Source organism: Megalobrama amblycephala, linkage group LG20, assembly GCF_018812025.1.
Source record: "Megalobrama amblycephala isolate DHTTF-2021 linkage group LG20, ASM1881202v1, whole genome shotgun sequence".
NCBI lineage: Eukaryota > Metazoa > Chordata > Actinopteri > Cypriniformes > Xenocyprididae > Megalobrama > Megalobrama amblycephala.
The window spans coordinates 15,347,271-15,372,157 of NC_063063.1; the positions used below are offsets into that span (position 1 = coordinate 15,347,271).

At 38.9% G+C, this 24,887-nt stretch overlaps 2 protein-coding genes across 3 annotated transcripts in view; both read right to left on the minus strand.

Moving 5' to 3' along the window:
* The window catches only part of nsfb (N-ethylmaleimide-sensitive factor b), a 36,343-nt gene extending 29,588 nt beyond the window's left edge, over positions 1-6,755 (minus strand). The window contains exons 1-4 of one of the 2 annotated variants that reach the window (XM_048170468.1): positions 6,633-6,755; positions 839-924; positions 636-735; positions 63-102 (exon numbers count right to left, since the gene is read on the minus strand). In XM_048170468.1, the coding sequence (XP_048026425.1) occupies positions 63-102; positions 636-735; positions 839-924; positions 6,633-6,644 (238 nt within the window). In that variant the 5' untranslated portion in view covers positions 6,645-6,755. The remainder of the gene's footprint in view (positions 1-62; positions 103-635; positions 736-838; positions 925-6,632) is intronic. The other variant, XM_048170469.1, reaches the window with a different exon arrangement.
* Positions 6,756-8,516: 1,761 nt separating this feature from the next.
* The window catches only part of arhgef15b (Rho guanine nucleotide exchange factor 15b), a 33,842-nt gene continuing 17,471 nt past the window's right edge, over positions 8,517-24,887 (minus strand). Inside the window, 11 exon segments of the mRNA XM_048170638.1 lie at positions 8,517-9,685; positions 9,798-9,902; positions 10,051-10,136; positions 13,410-13,574; positions 13,784-13,938; positions 14,329-14,421; positions 14,926-15,000; positions 15,627-15,756; positions 15,842-15,927; positions 15,929-15,995; positions 16,331-16,491. Coding sequence (XP_048026595.1) covers positions 9,522-9,685; positions 9,798-9,902; positions 10,051-10,136; positions 13,410-13,574; positions 13,784-13,938; positions 14,329-14,421; positions 14,926-15,000; positions 15,627-15,756; positions 15,842-15,927; positions 15,929-15,995; positions 16,331-16,491 — 1,287 coding nt within the window. The 3' untranslated portion in view covers positions 8,517-9,521.

A 24,887-nucleotide genomic window follows, 5' to 3' on the forward strand; every position in this document is an offset into this window, starting at 1 on the left:
GTGTTGTTTGTACATGCTTTTTTTTTGTCACAAAATTAGTAATATTGAACTGTACTACATACCTTCCACATCCTGGTTTAGAGAGAGTCCAGCCCATTTTCTCTATGACACAGAGAGCATATTAATCAGTTTCTAGTATCTTGCATTTACCCTACATATATAATTCATCTGAGTTTTAGCATATTACAGGCTACACAATTATTATACAGTCATTATTTAGAATATCCTACTAATAAAGGCACACGAACACATTTGTACAACTTTCTCTTGATAGATGGTCCTACTGTATAGCACATTATTAATTTATCGTGTAGTTTAAGTAGATAAAAGTTCCGTTTTGTTTCATTTCTTGGTCTCTTGTTCATAAAATATCACATCCTGCCATAAAATAAGACCACTGTGAGAAAGTTACTGTAGTACCTGAGAAGTCTTGCTGCTGGCAAGTTAACAGATGAAGGAGAAGCAGGCAAAAACAATGCAAGATATTAAGAAATAAGCACGCTGACAATAACAGTACACTGATGTACATCTGTAGGCTAACGCATATCAGCTTTAGTTCTACATGTCTAGAACAGCAGTAAAGACACATAAAGGCATATGGGAAGCCTATGGGGAATGATGACACAAACATGTACCTGTGGTAGACTGAAGGCAATGGTTCCCGGGACCACGCTCGGGTGAGTTTTAACCGTGAACACAAATTTCTGAGTGGGTGTGGTTTTAACAGTCAAATGCCTAGAAAGAATTAGAAGAGCTGATCTGACACACACGTTCTGACAGTATGTGTTGGAATATAACCACCTCTCTCATTTGCTTGCATTACACATTAAATACTCACTGCCCAGGTTTGAAGTCCTTATCACTTGCAACCACACAGTTGGTGAGAGACAGTTCATCGGTCGGGCATCTCGCTGCTTGCATTAGCTGTACAGGAAAGAAGGGGGGGGGGGGGGAGCGAATGATGAAGTGATTGCAAATCACAGCTGCATTCAGCATGCATATACACTACCAGTCGTAAACTCAAGCATACTTACTGATCGTTTATAATAATTACTAATAATTCTATCCAGAAGTCACCTTAGCATAGATCATTTAACCTTTTGCAGGGCCTTGGTGTATGCAGAGATGGACCTGTGTTATATTGTGTTGCATTTTAAGACTGGATTATAAAACAATGCTTAAGTATCATGTTAAAATATTGACATATGTAAATATGATTTAAATGTACATTTTTATTTGCTTACACAAATATATGAGGCACACCAAAGCTTTGGTTAAAGTTAACTTAATATTGTATTTTTGTAATATTTAAGTTAAAAAAATAAAACATAAAATAAAAAACACAATCAGTGTGTGTGTTTTTTTATATATATATATATATATATATATATACACACACACACACACACACACACATTAGGGGTGTAACGATACGCTCAGGTCACGATACGGTAAGTATCTCGATACAGAGTTCACGATACGATACGTATCACGATATTTTGAACAAAATGAAACTGAAATTCAAACAAGATTTATTAAAAAAACCAACAAATTTCAATAATTTTCCTTGTTGTACATACAAGATCACATTTCAATAAAATAAATAAATATAAAATTTTAATAAAAACCTTCTGTATTCAAATTAACAGTTGAATAGGGCTGTCTGTCACTGAAAAAAAATGTTAAATTTAACATGAACTTAGAATTATGAATAGGGGCCGTTCACATATCGCGTCTAAAAACGCGTGGAAGGCGCGGCCGCACCGCTTCTCCTTCTTTCCAAAGCGCTTGCGCTCCTGTGGCGTCGGTCGTTGCTATGCAACCATGAACTGAGCTCTCCAAGAGGATCAGGATGTTTCTGCAAAGGATAAATGATTTCTAGCCCTTGCATTAGTTTTACTACGAGATATATTGATGGAGATAAGATATAAAAACCACCATGAACAGCTATGATCAGCTATGATCAGCTGTTCGGCTGAGCTTTTGATGTTTTGTTACGGAAAGGCCATAGCTGATCGGTTGATTCTTGTCACACGACCTGCGGTGCGCTTGCGGCATTCTGAGAAGTTGAGAATTGCATGCGCGTCGCGACCGCGTTGATCCCATTATGAGCGCGCCTGCCGCCCGGCTACATTTGAAAATAATAACTGACTTGCACGCGGAAAAGACGCAATATGTGAACGGCCCCTAACTTAAAGCAAAGCATCGCAAGCGTCTTTTGCTTTTCTGTGAGCACAGCTGTTGCTGTGCACTGCGGTGAAAGAAAGCCACGACTTTTCTCACGCGACCATGCAAGAGACTGACATGAGAAACGTTTAAACCTGCTTGCAAGATTCAATGTGTGCCCGAAACACTTACTGAACTAGAGAGCTGATTGAGACACACCATCTACGATAAATCGTTACACCCCTAATACTTATAGTAATTTAAAAATGTGGTAGCATTGGATCTGGACAGGAAGGATAACTCTGGGAGTTGGAAGGGGTGTGTCGCGATTCTGCCTTCTCACATCGCGATACAGGTTCGTGGAACTGCGTATCGCGATTTCGGTTTCATATCGCATATCGTTACAGCCCTAACACACATATATATATATATATATGTGTATACATACATACATACTATACATTACATACTATATATATATATATATATATATATATATATATATATATATATACACACACACATTTTTACTAATGGGTGTAGAACACTATAGTTAATTTATGTAAGTGAGGATAGCAAAATAAAGTAAACTGTGACATATTATACCCAAAAATTCTTCATACAGTGGACTACCAGTAAAATTGATAAAAATTTGGAACCAAAAATTATTCACTTTGACCTGACCATGTTTTGCTTAAGTGTTTTGCCATAATTAAGATTATTTTTTTCTGACACAGTTTAACTCTGAGATCTTGTCATATTTTATTACCATTTTTTTTAAACTATATTTTTATATACACTGATCAGGCATAACATTATGACCACTGACCAAAGTTAACTTAATATAGTATTTTTGTAATATTTAAGTGTGTGTTATATATATATATATATATATATATATATATATATATATATATATATATATATATATGTGTGCAGAATTATTAGGCAAGCTGGTTTTTGATCATATTTTTTTTTCCAAGCACACATTTACCAATTCCAATCCACATCAATCTTAATAACTACTATTAATATTGTTTTTAATCATTTATTTATAAGTGATATATAATTGTTCATGAAGGCTGGAAATGAAAAATGCCTTATATTCAGGTGTGCAGAATTATTAGGCAGGTTTGCTTTTACAGGCAAAACGAGCCAAAAAAAGAGATTTAACTCAGACTGAAAAGTCAAAAATATTATTAATACTCACGAGAAGGACGCAATACTAATGCAATACTAGAAATTGCAAAGTTAAAGCATGACCAAGGGAAAGCAAAATGCTCATGGGGTCAGCTCAGGGTCATACAAAATCAGGTGGAAAAGAAAAGACACATGTTAACTGCAAAAGATTGAATAATTAAGGTGAAGAATTAAGTGTGAAACCATCAGGAACCCTTTAGTCTCCAGCGCCACCATTTTCCAGAACTGCAGCCTACCTGGAGTCTCCAGAAGTGCAAGGTGTCAGGATCTCAGAGACTTAGGTTAGCTAAAGAATCCTAAAAAATGACCCGCTCTTAATAATAATCACAAGCTGAAATGTTGTGAAATACATGAAGACTGGGTTTTATAGGCCTTATAGACAGACAGATTGAGAGTGACTCCTGAAGGACCAGCACCACATCCTCTTGTACCACTGTTTGAAGAATTTATCTTCCAAAATCTGGCAGTAAGGTGTGGGAGTTCACTTTTAGTCCCTCTCTTATCCTGAAATGTCCGTCTTGCAGAGATGGACTAAAAATGATCTTCCAAAACTTACTGCCAGATTCTGGAAGATAAATTCTTCAAACAGTGGTAAAAGAGGATGTGGTGCTGGTCCTTCAGGAGTCACTCTCAATCTGTCTGTCTATAAGGCCTATAAAAACCCAGTCTTCATGTATTTTATAACACTTCAGCTTGTGATTCTTATTAAGAGCGGGTCATTTTTTAGGATTCTTTAGCTAACCTAACTAAGTCTCTGAGACACCTTGCACTTCTGGAGACTCCAGGTAGGTCGCAGTTCTGGAAAATGGTGGCGCTGGAGACTAAAAGGTTCCTGATGGTTTCACACTTAACTCTTCACCTTAATTCTTAACTCTTTTGCAGTTAACATGTGTCTTTTCTTTTCCACCTGTTTTTGTATGACCCCGCTGACCTAATGAGCATTTTGCTGTCCATTGGTCATGCTTTAACTTTGCAATTTCTAGTATTGCATTAGTATTGCGTCCTTCTCGTGAGTATTTAATAATTTTTGACTTTTCAGTCTAAGTTAAATCTCTTTTTTGGCTCATTTTGCCTGTAAAAGCAAACCTGCCTAATAATTCTGCACACCTGAATATAAGGCATTTTTCATTTCCAGCCTTCATGAACAATTATATATCACTTATAAATGATTAAAAACATTATTAATAGTAGTTATTAAGATTGATGTGGATTGAAATTGGTAAAATGTGTTTGGAAAAAAAATATGATCAGAAAGTTAGCTTGCCTAATAATTCTGCACACAGAATATATATATACAATTATGTGATAGAACTATCTTAAATGATTTATTATTATTTATTATTATTTTTTCTTTCAGATAGCCTTTTTTAAGCCTTTAGATAAAAAGAATTCAGAATGAAGAAGCTTTGACATTTACTTCCAGTACCAGCTTTAGTGAAAAGCTCACTGATTTCCCTGAAGTGAGCCAGAAATAACCTTCAACAAACTCCAGACACATTGCTGTGTGACTATAAATCTAATGCTAAATACTAGTAATAGTATTATTACTAGTACTAATACTGGTCCAAAAAATTAGAGCAAAATGGAGATCATTTGATGAAAGCTAACTGATAGCCAAGCATTACTATTTGTAAACTGTTTTACAGACCATTCGATTAGCCAAAGCAAAAAGTGTCCCTTATACTTATCAATGAAAATATCCAGCCTATGTTCGACACTTACCAATTGTCTTCTAAAATCCTCATTTTCATCATGACCGACACTCACTGAATAAGGAGTCACTCCCCCCATTACCTTTTCTGCTCCCTGATATTCAATTATTCAAACACTAATTCTCCATTTTAACCAGCTGTAGCTTCGCTCTAAAGAAGTAACATACAGTAATGCTGTGTGATCTTATAGGATTACTCAAGGGCTTTATTAAACCCTTGTGTGCGTATTACAAAAAACATGAGATGAATTCCAGACCTTCTGAATCTCACATAATCTCCTTAAATATACAGCCTGAAATCAGAACCCTGGGTATCCCATAATGCACTGTGACTGTGTTTGGACCTGCTTATCCTATTTCTATGGTACATTAGCAACGGACACGAGCAACACATGCAGTGGGGTGCAAAGGTCTGAGACCACGGTGAAAAGCTGTTTTTTTTTTTTTAAACCATCAGGAAATTTGTGGAAATCAAATCTAGATTTGAGAATATTCTAATTTGTATATTCTAATATTTAAATCTAATTTGAGAATATTTTTTTCCATTACAAACTATGATATCAGCATAACAAAAGTCATAAGTTAAAATAAAACGAATATTATGTCCAAAATTACATTATTACATTAATACATATAGCAAACAGTATGTTATATAGAACAAATTTATAAATAAAAAATTACATTTAATAACGTTCTTGTGGTCTCAGAAGTCAAATTTAAAACTTTTATAGTATTTATTAATTAGCTTTCAATTAGCTGTTTATTTTTATATTTTCATCTTAATTTTAGTTTAAGTTTTAGTTAATTTTGTAATGCATTTTTGCATTACTTTTTATTTAAAAAATTATATTTCTTTATTCTATTTATTTGTCTATTCTATTTATTTCAGTTTGTTTCAGTAATTTTAGTGCTTATTTTATTTTTTTATTTTATTAACGAAAATTAGAAATGTTGCCTTAAGTTTTTTTAAGTTCAAGTTTTTCCATCTAATATTTTACTTTTATGTTTTATTTCAATGAACGAAAATAATTTTTAATAGTTAACAATAACACTGCAGACCTTCTCTCTGTATACATGTATACAAAATGTGACAAACTAAAGCCTACATATTGTGTTTTTATTATATTATTGCACTTAGGTAGTTGAATATTCATAAATCAATATCCTTGCTGTCAGTCAAAACAGCATTTATTTATCCTAATATTAACTTTCATTCACTCTTTGATTCAATCATCTGTAATGACAGCAGCCACAGTTATATTAACACGCACTTCGCCATAGTCACTCTTCAAACTAGTTTAAAGGAAGCACAGATGTCGTTAGAAACTTTAAACGCCCCAGTAAATGTCGTGTTCAAAACACCGCATGAAGTTTTGTTTCACTGAGAAGTCATAAGATGTGGAGCTCGTCTTCCGGTACTGCATGAGTGTGAATGACGTGTGCAAACACAACACGTATGAATGGAGCTCAGCCTGAGTCTGCTAAGTAGACTCCCGAAATTATGGGTTACTTTTGTGCGACTCAAAATCTACTTTAATCATAAAGAAATACTCACCCGGCCAGCCATTTTTGCGTTTATCAGGTGATCAAGAGGAATTCCGTGAGAGTGGCACAACTGGACGCTCCCCCTAGCGACCGCTCTCAGCTATTACACGAACGTCAAACCGGAAGAGAAAACCCATCAAAATAAAAGCACGAACTTTTTATTATATTGTATTTAGTATAGCATTTAATTACAACAACCTTTATATAAAAACTAATGAATTTGGTGATCATAATAACCATATTTTATTGTTATAAGTAATGTTAGCCTATATTTTAAATGTTTCAGCTCATGTGTATAAACTCCTGCCCTCTCATGTTTACTGTGTCATAGGTCTTTGTAATAAAAACTAACTGAGCATCTTCTTACTGGGTTAATCTGAGAGAAAAACAACAGTGTTTGTCGCATCAAAATACCATAATTAAAGCACTTAAAATTGCCATAATCACATAATCAATGCACATTGTCCATTAGATGGCGCCAGAGGAATATTGATCTTAACCATGAATTTCTAAGGCCTCTAAATTATCAACAAGATCAAAGTTGACATTTATCCACATGCCTTCTGTTTGACACTTCATACTAAAAATGTCCACCTTCAGAGGTCGTGCTAAATGTGTTTTTTTTTTGTTGTGAAATCTCAATATAACTTACACTGCCCTCCAAAAGTTTGGAAACGCCCTAGAAAAGTGGGGTTTTGGACAATATTGGCATGAATCCTTTTTAATTTGTTATCATTTTGCACTGATAAGAAACAACACAAACTACGAAAACATATTTTATTACATAAACAGTTTATACATAGAAAAAACAAATTTTCGATCATCAAAATATCCACCATTAGCAGCTATCTGACCTAAACTGGGTTCTAATTGGTTCATTGTATTCTAAACTTAATTGGCAATCAATTGTTGAAGCTATTAAGGTGTGCTGACCCAAAAATCTTTTACAAACCTGGGCCAAGTTTAAACCAGTAACCAGGCATCACAGCTGGCAAAGGGGCATGTCTGACTTTGACATGTATATATTACCATTATTATGTAATCAAAATGAAAATTATTATTGCTAGTCTTCAATGATAATGTCAAGTTACTTTAATGTATTTGCACCTAAAAAAAAAAAAAAAAAAAAAAAATGATAAGGATTTATGCTGATATCGTCCAAAACCACACTTTGCCAGGGGTGTTTCCAAACTTTTGGAGGGCAGTGTATATTGTCATTAATATTTCAAGCTGAACATTTACTGGACTGAAGCAACTTCAGTTTACTTTATTATCCATTTTTAGTATTAAATATGATACAACAGTCTTTGAGGAAGATTTATTTGTTCATCTCCTTATCATCATTGTATTCCATTCCATTGCATTATATATTTATTTTAGATTTTTTTTTGGTAATACTTTACTATAAGGTTCATTTGTTAACATTAGTTAGTGTATTAACTAACACGAACTAATCATGAGCAATACATTTGTTACTGTAATCTTTGTTAATTAATAAAAATACAGCAATACTTTATGTTAGTTCACACTGCTTTAACTAATTTTAACAAATACAACTCTTGATTTTAATAATGTAGCAATAAACTTTGAAATTAACATTAACAAAGATTAATAAATGCTGTAGAAGTGCAGTTCATTATTAGTTCAAGTTAACTAATGAACTTTATTGTAAAGTGTTATTGATTTTTTTGTATATATTTTGTCTAATAATTTAACAATAATAATAAAAAAAATCTATTATTTCATATATTGGGCTATACAGTGTTAAATGTATATAACTCGTGTTATATAAACGAGTATATGTTCTCCAAAGTTAAACTTGGAGGACTAAAATGTCATAATTAAAAATAGTTACACTGCAATAAAATAATCACAATAAAAACTATATCACACATTTTTACATCAAAAATGCAGAGTTTAATGTACATTTACACCAACTCCCACACCCACACATACAAACAAACAGAGTTTTACAAAACAAGAGGTGTGGCTTTAATGGAGCATTCCACATTAAGAGAAAATGTGAAATATGTCTTTTTCTGAGAAATCAGCCAATTATTAGCATGACTCACAACAATGTTTAATATCTGGAGCAGATCATGACACTCTTAAAAGGATCATTCACCCAAAGATGAAAATTCTGTCATCATTTACTTACCTTCATGTTGGGAAGAATGCTCATTTACATTTAAAAGAACATCTTTTGTGTTCCACAAAACACAAAATTACACAGGTTTGGAAGGACATGGGGTGAGTAGATGACAAATATATACGTACATAAAGAGTTTTATTCCTGGCTGAGTTGGCTATATGTTTTTTTTTCTACAAGTTCAACTGTACAGTAAACTGAATAAAAACATACTTAATTTGAATGTACTACAGCATTTTTGTTGATAGTACACACATTTAATGCTTCCATTAAAACTGAAGACTAAGCCATACAGGACTCATCTTGAACGAAGCATATGATATTTTGTACCAACTTACCTATTAGATCATGTGACATTTTACCATGTGATACCAACCCACCTGCTCTGCTCAACTGGTATTTCAGTAGTTCGACATTCTTGAAAGAAGTACTAAATATTACGCAATAGCACGCATAGACTCGCACACACAGACACACTCATTTCTGAAACTCATTTCATGTACATTCCATATTAGGATCCAAAACAACTGAATATTTGAATGGAAACAGACACACGTGAATGAGATTTAGTTAAAAAAGCGCCAAAGCGGCATGTTCTTTGTTTAAAATTCCGATAGAATAATATTTCTGATCATGAAAAGGATGTCTGAGACAGATCAAAACATTTTAGTAAAGAGTCAAAGGTCTATAGTATAAAAGACTATTTCCATTTTAGGAATTCCCGATCTGCCAGGATGCAGTTCTCTTAGGCTATAGCATAGTCAAACTTTTGGCGACAGTGCCGGCAGCCTGGATAACACGGTAACGTTCTCGGAGGTTGCGCCGTCGGACATGCTCATTGGTGATTTCCAGTACATTTGCTTCAGGAAACCAGCCTTTCTGTCCATCAGATAGACGGATCCCCTCATACCATCCTACAGAAGGCAAGAAGAGGTAAGATAAATGAACAAAAAACAAAGTTGGAACACATATTGAAGCAACATGTCAGATGTGCTTCTAAAGAATAGAAGGTAAAGTGTGACACACCTTCGTTGGTTTTCCGCACGACATTGATGATCTCCGTGGGTTCCAGATTTAATTCATCAGCTTGGTTTGCCACATACTGCTGCACACACTGCACCTGAGGGCAATCTGAAATACAAGGACACCCATGTGATTACAAAGAAAGTTATCCGAAGAGAGAAGTGAACATGATTAAAATCAAAGGCAAGCACTAACATGTCATGTTGCTCACGAATATAATCCTGAGCAGCTAAGACAAATAAGCACACACACTTACCCCAGTCTTCATATATGACTTCTTCTTGATCATTGTTGAGGCCGTCGGGATTTGGGAATGCTGCCAACCACCTGTGCAGGTCAGATCTGATTGAAGAGATAGAAGAAACGTGACCCATACAGCCTTAAAATCAGCATACAATCCTGAAAACATCTGAAATATTGCTACTATATTATATATTCACTATATGTACAAAAGTATTGGGGCACCTGACCATTACACCAATAGGGTAATGACGTCACATTCTAAATACATAGACGTTTACCCCCTATACAGCTGTAACAGCTTCAAATCCTCTAGGAAGGCATTCCATACAATTTTGGAGTGTTTCTGTGGGAATTTTTGCTCATTTTGTAAGGTCAGGCACTGATGTTGGATGAGAAGTCCTGGCTCACAATCTCCGTGTGGCGAGGGGGGCGTGGTTTAGCGGGGTCTGCAACAGGAGGGAGCGTCTGGGGAAGCGCGGTGATTGAACGGGTTGAATGCAAATCACGAACACCTGTTTCTCGTTCCAGTAATTGGCGTGGAGACAGGATAAAACGCCAGGAGAAGCAGGAGCGGGAGAGAGAGAGAGAGTCTGCTGACAGTCGATGTGTGAGCCGTGCTCGTTGCTTGGAGTGAAGCCCGTCCTCGGATGTGGAGTTATTGAGTGTGCGTTGCACCGTCCTTTTGTTTGTTTTGTTTGATATTTTCTCTGGTGAGAATAAAAAGACTGTCAGCAGCCAAAGCCGATCCCTGTCCTCTTCCTTCCCACTACACAAGAACCTTACCACACTCCGTTCCAAAGGTGTGCGATGGGGTTGAAGTCAGGGCTCTGTTTGGGTCAGTTAATTTCTTCCACACCAGACTCATCCAACCATGTCTTTACAGATCTTGATTTGTGCACTGGGGCACAGTCATGCTGGAATAGAAAAGGGCCTTCCCCAAAATGTTCCCACAAAGTTGGAGGCATAGCATAGTCCAAAATGTTTTGGTATGCTGAAGCATTAAGATTTCCCTTCACTGGAAATAAGAAGCCTAGCCCAACCCCTGGAACTAAATTCTACAGTTGGCCCAATGCAGTGAAGGAAGGTAATGTTTTCCTGGCATCCACCAAACTCAGAAAAGCATGATTCATTGCTCTACAGAACGCATTTCCACTGCTCCAGAGTCCAGTGGCGACATCCTTTACACCCCTCCATCCCACGCTTGGCATTGTACTTGTGATGGGAGGCTTGCACGCAGCTGCTCGGTTATGGAAACCCATTCCATGAAGCTCCCGCCGCACAGTTTTTGTGCTGATATTAAGGAGAGTGGAAGCTTCAAACTCCTCAGCTATGGAATCAGCAGCTGACCGTGGAATATGCAGCAGGGATGAAATTTCTGGCTTACTGATGACATCCTACGCTTGAATTTAGAGCTCTTCAGAATGACCCTTTTTTTTCCCATTTTCCCACATTAAATAAATGTTTTTCTCTAAAACACGCAGGCCACAATTATTGGCACCCCTAGAAATTTATAAGTAATTATAAGTAAAAATAAGTAAAATATAAGTAAAATATCCCATTCATTTTTTTTTTTTTTAAGCACACCAGGGTGACTAGGAGCATGAAATTGTCAGGTCATGACTTTTTGTTCCACAGGAGTATAAATATGAGGAAACCCAAAGGCCAAATTCCCGTAATCATTCATCACAATGAGTAAAAACAAAGAATGTAGTTCTGATGTGCAGCAAAAGATTGTTGATCTTCACAAAATAGAAAGTGGTTGTAAGAAAATACCTAAAACATTGAAAATCCCCATTTCCACTATCAGGGCAATAATTAAAAAGTTCCAATCAACTAGAGATGTTACAAATCTGCCTGGAAGAGGACGTCTAAATTGTCCTAATGCGCGGTGAGGAGGAGAATTTGAGTGGTCAAAGACTATCCAAGGATCACAGCTGGAGAACTGCAGAAATTAGTTGAGTCTCGGGGTCAGAAAGCCTAAAAAAAATATCAAACAGCACCACCTACATCACCACAAGCTATTCGGTAGGCTTTCAAGAAAAATCCTCCTCGCTCAACCATAAACAATCTCCAGCATATTCAGTTGTCAGACATGACTGGAACTTCTATGGTCAGATGAAACAAAACAAAAAAAATAATAGTTTTTTGGCAGCAAACCCACCAGATGGGTTTGGGATGACCGCCTCTGCTAGAAATCTTATAATGAACCGTGGTTGGATCATCCATCAGGAGAATGATCCAAAACAAACATCAAAATCAGCACAAAAATGGGTCACTGAGCACAAAATGAAGCTTCTGCCATGGCCATCCCAGTCCCCTGATCTGAACCATAAAGAAAATGAGTGAGGTGAACTGAAGATGAGAAGCACCAACATGGAGCTGGGAATCTGAAGGATCTGGAGAGATTCTGCATGAAGGAATGGTCTCTGATCTCTTGTCAGGTGTTCTCCAAACTCATCAGGCATTATAGATGAAGACTCAGAGCTGTTATCTTGGCAAAAGGAGGTGGAAAAAAGTATTGAATAAAAGGGTGCCAATAATTTTGGCCAACGTTTCAGAGCAAAACATTTATTTCATAAAGAGACTTTCCCCACATTTCTTTTCCTTCAATGAAAGGTTAGATTTTTGTGAATTTCTGAATAAAAGATCAACAGGATAAACAATGCAGATTTTTTTTTTACCATATTTACCAAGGGTGCCAAAAATTCTGACCTCAACTGTATAGTGAGAGAGAGAAAGAAAGAGAGAAAACAATTCCCATTTACTTTTTGTACATTTGTATGTATTTTAATGTGTTGATTTATACGTACACTACTGATAAAAAGTTGTTGGGGTGAGTAATATGTTTGTTTTTTGAAAGAAATGAATGCATTTATTAAGCAAGGACACATTAAATTGATCAAAAGTGACAGTAAAAACATTTATAACAAAATATTTCTATTTCATAAATGCTTTTGAACTTTCTATTCATCAAATAATCACGGTTTCCACAAACATATTAAGCAGCACAGCTGTTTGTAACATTGATAATAATAAGAAATGTTTCATAAGCATCAAATCAGCCTATTAGAATGATTTCTGAAGGATCATGTGACACTGAAGACTGGAGTAATGACTGCTGAAACTGTAGCTTTGCCATGACAAAAAAAAAAAAAATTCAAACATATTCCTGTTTTACTGTATTTTTGATCAAATAAATGTAGCCTTGGTAAGCATGTGTTCACAACCCCAACAGTAGTGTACTGTACATTGCAAAAGACTCTTAAAAATTAGCATATGGATTCAAAACATAACAGAGCAATGAACATAAATCACGGATGAGTAAAATGAATATGGATATGAATATGGTTTTTTATTTATAATTCCACGTACTGTGAGGGAGCTTTCATAATTCTCTCCATCTGGCGTCCCTGGTGATTCTCCAGCAGGGTCAGACAGAAGCAGTGCTCCAGGCTGGGGACAGCTGTGTCCTCCCGAAAAGACTGCACCTGGACCAGGGAGCGATGGGCATGATCAAGGACTACATACCGCTCAGAACTGCAGCACAGAGAAACAGAGGTAGAAATAAATAAGTCTGATTCAAAAACAAAGGGATTACCTAAACATCCACAGTAAATACAAACAGGTGTGTTACTTTTTATAATGGATAATTCCTGAATGTAATGCGGTGAAATGTATGCAGTGTTTTGTAACCCTGATAAAAACAGTGTAAAGCCATAACAAAGACAGGTTTTTCAGCTTTCTACCTTTTCTTGCTTGCAATGACAAGCAGGTCGTTGAAGAGAAAGAGGTAGACGGGGCTGAATTTGGGGCGGAGGTTCAAGAACGTTCCTCCTCTGTTTATTTCCTGCACCTCTCCTCGTTTCTCCAAGTAACGTGTTTGAGATATAATTGGCACTGCCTGAATAAATGATTCAAAGATGAGACAATATTTAAAAAATAAAATAAATATATAGACAAATAAATATTCTATATTAATTAAGGAAATATTCTAAATAAATATTTTATTTAAATTGGATTTTTAAACATTTAAAAAGAAAAAAATATGGCATAATTTAAAAAAAAAAAACACTATTTGAGGACACTATTGAAAAGTGACACTGATCATGAATTCTAAAATTCATGTTAATTCCACTTTTCACTCATTTTGTTAAGGTGATAATATAATTTGTAGTGATTTTTTTATTAAAAAAATCAAAACAAAGGCATTTTCACTAGTGGTCTCATAATTTTTAATCCCACAGTAATTGCACTTATTATCATTAATATATAACATTATTCAGTAGCTCACCTTTAGTTTGTCAAACTCCAGCATACCATTAATCTGAATCAGTTCCTCCATCTGCTTCATTTTTCCAACCTGAGTATTACACTCTTCAATGATCTGTGAGGAAATGCATGACAAGTTATGTAAGATCACATTCTGACAACATAAAAAAAAAAAAAACACAAAAACAAAACATTCTTTCCTTGAAGACAAATGAATCTGCATACATAATAATATTACAAACATACAATATTTCACATGACCCATTTGGGTTCTTTCATGTAAATGACAGAAAATAAATGAGAGACTCAAATGATATTTATTTCTCTAATGCTATAAACTGCTACAAAATCGACTTTGTTAGTTATCTTTGTCTCCATAAGAAAAATACGGCAGGCTTATATAATCTGAAACATAATTTCCAGTGACCCAACCCGCATTTAACCTTATGCTCCACTCTCTCTCCCTCTTTTCCCTCATTCTTACTCTCTTTTCCTTTTATCTTCCTCTCTAATAGGCTATTTTGCGAACAATGAGGTCTAGTTTGAACAGCGTAAGAAATTGCTTTGTAATGAGAGGAAAAACATTGTGCGCCATTTATTGTGACCTTGGGATGTTTACCTTAGACACAGAGTCAAGAGCTTTTGATGCTGTTTGTTCCTTATCCGCCCCAACAGCTGTTCTCTTCAGGATGTTCTGATGAAAACAAACTAAATATTTAAAAAATCTGGATTGCGTTCATATTACCTGGATAACTCTGCTTGAATAATAATGATTTCCTTGCAACCCATGAGGAACGAAAAACAAATAAGCAAACAAAAAACTCCCCAAAACCAACAGAAATTGGTTCGGTGAAGAAGAATTCCAACATACACTGTTGTTTAGAAGTTTGGGTTCAGTAAGATTTATAAAAAAAAAAAAAAAAAAAAAAAAAAAAAATGGTAAAAATAATAAAATGTGGAAATATTACTGCAATTTAAAATAATTATTTTCTATTTTAATATATTTAAAATGTAATTTATTCATGTGATGTCAAAGCTGAATTTTCAGCATCATTACTCCAATCTTCAGTGTCACATGATCATTCAGAAATCATTCAAATATCCTGATTTGGTGCTTAAGAAACATTTCTTATTTCTATCTATCTGCTTAATATTTTTCTGAAAACCATAATACATTTTTTTCTAGATTCTCTGATGAATAGAAAGTTCAAAAGAACAATATTCATTTGAAACTTGATTTAAAATCTTTTGTAACATTATAAATGCCTTTACTTTGTTGAAGAGGAATTCCAACATTTATTATGTGAATTATTCACCCACCTCGATGAGCATTTTAATGCGTGTGATTCGCTGGAAGGGCAGTAATAGGAAGGACATGAAGGGCAGTCGTTGACACTTGGGCGACTCCTGCAGTCGGGTGATAATGGCCGCAAACTGAGTGTTAGATTGCCTGTAATAGATAATAGTCAAAAGAATAAATGAGAGATTATAAAATACATTTAAATGGATGAGAATAAATGAAATGAGTTTCTTACATTAGATTACTGTAGGTCTTTTCCTGATAAATCTGATTTCGAACATAGTCAATATATGCAGGGAAATGATGTTGGGCATGATAGTGGAATGATGTCACAGATGTCAGAAAGGACGATTCTCTCCTCTAGACGGTCCTCCAAGTCTTTCAGAAACCTGTGAAAAATGTTAATAGACAATGGTATTTGCAAATTGATGTTTTGTGACTTGCTTTACAGACTACACTGCATTACTGGAGCATTAGACTATTAGTTGATGTGTTTATCCTGAGATGTGTATTTAATGGTTTTCTAGTTGGATTCATTTAATTAATATCAAACGCTGCAGCCTCAGCAAATTCTGATGGGTTACACCTGGCAAATGCATATCGCGAATATAGTCTTTGGGGTTCATGTAAGCAAACAAAGCTAATTTGTGGGGTTCATCAGGCAGTGATGTTTCAGCAGATCTGAACTGTAATAACTGTAGATTTCACACACACAGGCACTCACCTCTCGCTGACCTCTTGGATGCGCAGGATGTTTGAGAATAGGGTTTTTTTGTCCATGATAATGAGAGTGTCGTTCAACTCGCTCGACTCCATAAAATGCTCCGTTAACACACGCAGAGAGCGCAGATATGACATTTCTGATGTAATCACCTCGTACATGCTCTGCACACAGTAAAGGGAAACATGGATATTATTTAAATGCAATTTAGTTCTCTCAACTATAATGTGAAATCTTGATATTTACAATAATAGCTCAGTTTTTTCACATTCACTATTATTATCTACTTTATTGTTATACTTTATTATTATCATCATCTTTATTCTTTATTACACTTATAATTTGGGCATACTGTCTCATTTCTAGTCACATTTAACCTCAAAATAAAAATATATATTATTTTGCATTAGGCAATAAAGCATGTTAGGACTAGCAATAATTCCAGCATATTGACATTATTTTTGTAACAAATCAGAACATTAACCTAAAAAAAAAAAAAAAAAAAAAAAAACATACAGATGTAAGACTGGAGAAACTGGAAAATGCCTTTAAAGGTGCCCTAGAACGTCTTTTTAAAAGATGTAATATAAGTCTAAGGTGTCCCCTGAATGTGTCTGTGAAGTTTCAGCTCAAAATACCCCATAGATTTTTTTTTAATTCATTTTTTTAACTGCCTATTTTGGGGCATCATTAACCATGCACCCATATATAGGTTGCGGCCCCTTTAATTCTCGTGCTCCCCGCCCCCGGAGCTCGCGCTTGGCTTTAACAGCATAAACACAGTTCACACAGCTAATATAACCCTCAAAATGGATCTTTACAAAGTGTTCGTCATGCAGCATGTCTAATCGCATAAGTATAGGTATTTATTTGGATGTTTACATTTGATTCTGAATGAGTTTGATAGGTGCTCCGTGGCTAAAGCTAACATTACACACTGTTGGAGAGATTTATAAAGAATGAAGTTGTGTTTATGCATTATACAGACTGCAAGTGTTTAATAATGAAAATAGTGACGGCTCTTGTCTCCGTGAATACAGTAAGAAACGAATGGTAACTTTAACCACATTTAACAGTACATTAGCAACATGCTAATGAAACATTTAGAAAGACAATTTACAAATATCACAAAAAAATATCATGATATCATGGATCATGTCAGTTATTATTGCTCCATCTGGCCATTTTTCGCTATTGTTCTTCTTCCTTACCTAGTCTGATGATTCAGCTGTGCACAGATCCAGACGTTAATACTGGCCTGCCCTTGTCTAATGCCTTTCATAATGTTGGGAACGTGGGCTGGCATATGCAAATATTGGGGGCGTACACCCGACTGTTACGTAACAGTCGGTGTTATGTTGAGATTCGCGTTTTCTTCGGAGGTCTTTTAAACAAATGAGATTTATATAAGAAGGAGGAAACAATGGTGTTTGAGATTCACTGTATGTCATTTCTGTTATGAATACAGCTCCCCCGGTGCATCCTCCGGGCCACCGGAGGGAGCCGTCACCCGAATATTGACTCACAGCTATCTGGACTCCATTACCCATAGGCCCGCATTCCTGGGACTGATCACTTCCGCACCTGCATCCGATCACACTCACACTATTTAAGACTCACACACACACACACCATCGCGAAGTCTTGATTTGCTGTAAGTGATCATTTCTGAGCGTTTCTTTGTGGATTGATTTTCTGTTATTACCTGGACTGTTTATCTCTGCTGAACCACCGCCGCCTGCCTTGATTACTGCCTGTTCTCTGATTCTGCGATTGTTTGCCGCCTGTCTCGACCCTTGCCTGTGACCCGACTCTGCCCCTTTGCTGCCAGCCTCGACCATTGCCTGTCCCCGGTTACGGTACTGTCTTGCCCCTGTCTGTTACCATTGCCTTTTAATAAAAGCTGCAAATGGATCCACTGTCTGCTGACCCATCATTACAGAAGACTTCGCCACTCAGCGATCCAGCAGCTCTGGCCCAGCTCTCCACGGAGTTATCAGCTCAAGCCAGCCAGTTAGCCATGCACCACCACCAGCTCACACGCCTCACTTCACTCACGGAGGAGCTGGTGAAACCGCTGCAGGGCCTACGCTTCAATCCCACCGAGGCCTCCACGCCGCCACCTGCTGCTCCCGTTGCCCCACGCCCGCCATCCACCGCCTGTGAATCCACGCCTGGCTCTCCCAGAGAAGTTTGATGGTACACCAAGCAAATGTAAGGGCTTTCTGCTGCAATGTTCGCTATATGTGAACCAACAACCCTCTTGTATGCCACGGACACCAGTCGTATCTCTTTCGTCTGCTCCCTACTGACTGGTAAAGCTCTGGATTGGGCCACCGCTGTCTGGCGGGACGATGGTTCGGCGTTCCTTTCGTTTACCGACTTCCTACAGCGATTCAGAGAGGTATTCGAACACTCAGCGGGCGGTCTGAGCCCGGGCGACCAGCTACTCTCCTTGATCCAAGGTAAAACCACGGCGGCAGAATACGCCTTGCAATTTCGCACCCTGGCAGCGCAAACAAACTGGGTAGAGGACACGCTGAAACTGCTGTTCCGTCGCGGATTGTCTATGGAGTTACAAGCGGAGCTGGCATGTCGAGACGAGGGCAGCTCATTGAACTCATTCATCGAATTGGCCATCCATGTCGACAACTTACTTCGCACTCGTCGGCCCACCCGGGCAATCACCTCCAACAGCTCGAATTCTGAGCCCATGCAACTCGGTTTTACGCCTCTCAAACCTGAAGAGAGGGAAAGGAGACGCCAACTACACCTCTGCTTCTACTGCGGGCAATCGGGTCACATCAAAATTAACTGCCCGATTCGGCCAGAGTCTACGAATTCCAAAGCGGTGAGTTCCATCCAAGCTCAAAACTACTCATCTAACAGCTTCAAAATCCCTGTTCAACTCACACTTAATGACCGTATCGTCTCCACACACGCGCTTCTGGACTCTGGGGCAGCTGGAAACTTTATGTCTGATACCTTCATCTCAGAACACAACATTTCATTAATCAACTGCCATTCTGTATTAACAGTGGAAGCGTTAGATGGGAAGCCAATCGGAAGAGGTAAAGTAGCCCACATCACATCTGAGCTTCAACTCCAAGTCGGCATCCTTCATCAAGAACAAATCAGTTTCTACGTCATTCACTCACCACATAACCCCATCATCCTGGGTCTGCCTTGGCTACGCTCACATAACCCGCACGTATCATGGAGAGAGGGGGAAATACTCCAGTAGGACAGCCGCTGCCTCAACCACTGTCTGCGACCAGTAAAACCACTACCACTCCAATCGATAAAATTGCAGGCCGAAGCCCCTGAGGAAGTGAACATCCCCACCGTGTACGGCGATCTTGCAGTAGCCTTCAGCAAACAGAAAGCCACCGAACTTCCCCTGCACCGCTCCAGTGACTGTGCAATTGAACTATTACCCGGAACAGCTCCTCCCAAGGGTCGAATCTTCCCTCTCTCTCAACCCGAAACTATGGCCATAAAAACTTACATTGAGGAAGAGTTAGCCAAGGGGTTCATCCGGCCATCCACCTCACCGGCATCTGCCGGATTTTTCTTTGTCAAGAAGAAGGACGGAGGTTTAAGACCCTGTATTGATTATCGTGGCCTAAATGACATAACCGTGAAATTCCGTTATCCCCTGCCTCTGGTGCCAGCAGCCCTTGAACAGTTAAGACAGGCCAAGTACTTCACAAAGTTAGATCTCCGGTGCGCCTACAATCTCATTCGTATTCGAGAAGGGGATGAATGGAAGACAGCCTTCTCCACAACTTCCGGTCACTATGAAACCCTCGTCATGCCGTTCGGCCTATCCAACAGTCCAGCTGTGTTCCAATCCTACATAAACGACGTATTCAGAGACATGTTAAATCGCTGGGTCATAGTCTACATTGACGACATTCTAATCTACTCAAACTCCCTTGACGAACACATTCAACATGTGAGAACCGTTCTGCAGAGACTCATCGAACACCAATTATACGCCAAAGCCGAAAAATGTGAATTCCACCAAACCTCCACCGCCTTCCTCGGATATATCATCAGCAGAGACGGGGTCGCCATGGATGACGGTAAAGTAAAGGCAGTACTGGAATGGCCCAAGCCACACACGCTGAAGGAATTACAGCGATTCCTGGGCTTTGCCAACTTCTATAGGCGGTTTATTCGAAACTTCAGCTGTGTAGCCGCTCCCCTGACCTCCATGACCAAGCGCTCATCTTCTCGTCTCCAGTGGTCCAAAGAAGCAGACATAGCATTCCAAGAACTCAAGAATCGTTTTACGACAGCCCCCATTCTCCGCCATCCGGATCCTGAACGGCCGTTCATTGTAGAGGTAGACGCCTCCAACACTGGTATAGGCGCCGTTCTGTCCCAACGCCAAGGCAATCCTGAAAAGATGTATCCCTGCGCCTTCTACTCCCGTAAGTTGTCAGCGGCTGAAAGGAATTACGATGTAGGGGACCGGGAGTTACTGGCCATGAAGGCCGCCCTCGAGGAATGGCGCCATTGGTTGGAGGGGGCACAGCACTCATTCACTGTACTCACCGATCATAAGAATCTCGAATATCTCCGCACAGCCAAGAGACTGAATCCACGACAGGCCCGCTGGGCTATGTTTTTCACCCGGTTCCAGTTTAATGTCACATACAGGCCCGGTTCAAAGAACACCAAAGCAGATGCATTATCACGCCAATCTGAGCACACTGAGCAGCCCAAAACCGCAGAACACATCATTCCCGAGTCACTCCTTCTTGCACCCGTTCAATGGGATATCATGACCGAATTGACACAGGCCAACGACCAGACTCCTCCACCTTCCACCTGTCCACCCAACCGCACATACGTTCCTGCGCACATGAGAGAAAGGGTTCTCCATCACGTACATGACTCACCCAGTTCTGGTCACCCTGGTATCACCGCCACCCTCGATTTACTACAGAATCGCTTCTGGTGGGAATCCTTGCCACGAGACGTCACACAGTTCATCCACCGCTGTACAGCCTGTCAGACCTCCAAACCATCTCACCAGTCACCTGCCGGGTTACTGCAGCCACTTCCCGTTCCTCAGCGCCCTTGGTCCCACATCTCCATAGACTTTGTCACTGATCTACCGACCTCTCAGGGCAATACCACTATCCTCACTGTGGTAGATCGTTTCTCCAAAGCCTGTCGCTTAATTCCACTCCCCAAACTGCCCACCGCCCTCGAGATTGCAGAACTCTTATGCAACTATGTGTTCCGGCTTTATGGTTTACCTGATGACATTGTGTCAGACAGGGGTCCGCAGTTCACTTCCAGGGTCTGGGCCGCCTTCTTCAAGAATTGAATGTCAACATCAGCCTTACGTCAGGCTATCATCCTGAGTCGAATGGACAAACGGAACGCCTGAACCAAGAACTCACTCGCTTTCTCCGAACCTATTGCCAGCATCAACAGGCAGAATGGAGCCGCTATCTCATGTGGGCAGAGTATGCTCAAAATTCGCTAAGGAAACCCTCAACCGGCATTACCCCGTTCCAGTGTGTCTTGGGGTACCAACCACCGTTGTTCCCCTGGTCCGGCGAACCCTCGGAATTACCTGCGGTCAATGCATGGATGCAGAGGAGTGAGGAAACCTGGGACCTGGCTCATCATCATCTCCAGCGCGCATGGAGACAGGAAACGCAGGCCAACCGGCATGACGACCCCATCCTCAGATCCGTGGGCCATGGGGTGGCTGTCCACACGAGACCTCCGCCTGAGGCTACCCTGCAGAAAGCTAGTCCCAGGTATGTCGGGCCTTTCCAAATTCTAAAACAAATCACTCCAGTATCTTTCCGTTTAGATCTGCCTACTAATTATCACATTTCTCCCACTTTTCATGTTTCGTTACTGAAACCCTCCGGGGGTCCGAGAGGGGAGCCGGAGGGAGCTAGGGTCCACGTCCCCCACCGCCTGATAATCGAGGGCGAGGAGGCCTATCACGTTCGAGAGTTGCTCGATTCCCGAGCCGGGGTCCGAGGCTCCAGTACCTGGTGGACTGGGAGGGGTACGGTCCAGAGGAGCGATCCTGGGTCAATGCCAGCGACATTCTGACCCCAACCTCATGGAAGAATTCCATCGGACGCATCCGGAGAGACCGGCCCGCGACCTCGTGGAAGACCTCGGCGTCCGCCTCCTCGCGTCAGGAGCCGCTCGCAGGGTGGGGGCTCTGTTACGAATACAGCTCCCCCGGTGCATCCTCCGGGCCACCGGAGGGAGCCGTCACCCGAATATTGACTCACAGCTATCTGGACTCCATTACCCATAGGCCCGCATTCCTGGGACTATCACTTCCGCACCTGATCCGATCACACTCACACTATTTAAGACTCACACACACACACACATCGCGAAGTCTTGATTTGCTGTAAGTGATCATTTCTGAGCGTTTCTTTGTGGATTGATTTCTGTTATTACCTGGACTGTTTATCTCTGCTGAACCACCGCCGCCTGCCTTGATTACTGCCTGTTCTCTGATTCTGTGATTGTTTGCCGCCTGTCTCGACCCTTGCCTGTGACCCGACTCTGCCCCTTTGCTGCCAGCCTCGACCATTGCCTGTCCCCGGTTATGGTACTGTCTTGCCCCTGTCTGTTACCATTGCCTTTTAATAAAAGCTGCAAATGGATCCACTGTCTACTGACCCATCATTACAATTTCCATGTACTGAACTCTTGTTATTCAACTATGCCAAGGTAAATTCAATATTTAATTCTAGGGCACCTTTAATTTACATTTCTGTCCCTTTACCCCCTTCTTTCCCCATCTTTTCTCTCCACAAATTAAAACCATTTGAAATTCACCCAAGAATCTATATGATTTAATGTGTACATGTGAACAATTATCATACAACACTATACATGTTTGATATCATTTGGAATGTCTCAGTGCGACTGGTACAAAGGTCTCATTCCCACAGAAGTAAACCAGAAGGTAATAAGGTTAAGAGTTTAGAGATATTTTGCTTTCTGTGGTAGGTGTGAGCCCTTTCACAGGGTCTTTCATGCAAATGGATTTCTGTCCCCAAAAATGTGTAAACTACCCAGTCTGGGAACTGATTAATGCAAATTCCCATTGTGAACTCATGTTTCCATTTGAAAGAAGTTCCTGTCTTGGTCTGAGTATTTAAAGAGATGTTGCAGGAGGCTCAGGGCGTGATTCTGTAGTCAGATCAGCCCACATTGGTGAGTGTCCAGGACACTCAGCAATGTGCATTTTTCTAATGTCAGGTATTCATCTTTAACTCTACTTCTGAGCATTTGATTTTTTTTGTATTGATCATCTTTGAATTGATTATGTAATTGGTGTGATACATTTACCTGACTAATCAATTGTTACATTTGATTTTATTCTGGCTTACTCTGAAATGATTGACTCTAGTAGATTACGTTAAGCCCATAACCCCACAAATCTACGCTCAGGTTAGTAACAGACTAAAGTACAGTTTAGGTGGAGCAGTGGGGCACACCAACTGATATTTTAGAGCTCCGACTAACACATTGGCATTAGTTATGTATACTTAGACTGTGTAGGCTAATAATGGGTTTTCCGTTCAGAACAACAAGAGTGTTGTTAGACCAGTCTGAATAGAGTGAGCCTCAACCTCTAATTATTGTAATATTATTCTAACTAAGTGTACAGGGGAAACCATGGCATGATTATATAAAGTTACATTAGAGAAGTTAAATTGGTCAGCTTGGTTCTATGGTAATGGTCATGACCTCTGGTTAGATATAGTCTTGCTTTAATTCAGTGTGTTCAGATCTATGGGGACTAAATAATGTATTCTAGAATGAGCAAAGTGGGTACGGCCTCTAGAATATTAGTCATCGCCTAATGACCAAGGCTGAGTTTATGAGTATGAGATAGTATACCCGGCCGGTTCGAGACTAAAAGCGTTATAGGAATCCGAATGAAAGAGTACAATAAGAGTAAAGAGTTAAATAGAATAATCAAATGTCTAGAGAAATTATCATATAAATGGTCAGTAATCAATTGGCATTCCAACCTAAATCAAGGTCATAATAAAATGGAGTCAGATAATAGTTTAAAACTACTTTGCCAGACTGAAAAGACCGGAAAACCGTCTATGGGCCAATTGGGCGGGCCTTACACAGACATTATATATATATATATATATATATATATATATACACACACACACACTACCATTCAAAAGTTTGGGATCATTAAGATTTTTAATGTTTTTAAAAGAAGTTTTGTCTGCTCACCAAGGCTGCATTTATTTAATTAAAAATACAGTTAAAACGGTAATACTATGAAATATTATTACAATTTAAAATAACTGTGTTCTATTTGAAAATATTTTAAAGTATAATTTATTCCTGTGATGCAAAGCTGAATTTTCAGCATCATTACTCCAGTCTTCAGTGTCACATGATCCTCCAGAAATCATTCTAATATGCTGATTTACTGCTCAAGAAACATTTATTGTGTACAAATGTACAAAATATTTGCGTACAATATATATATATATGTATATATATATTTTTTTTTTTCAAG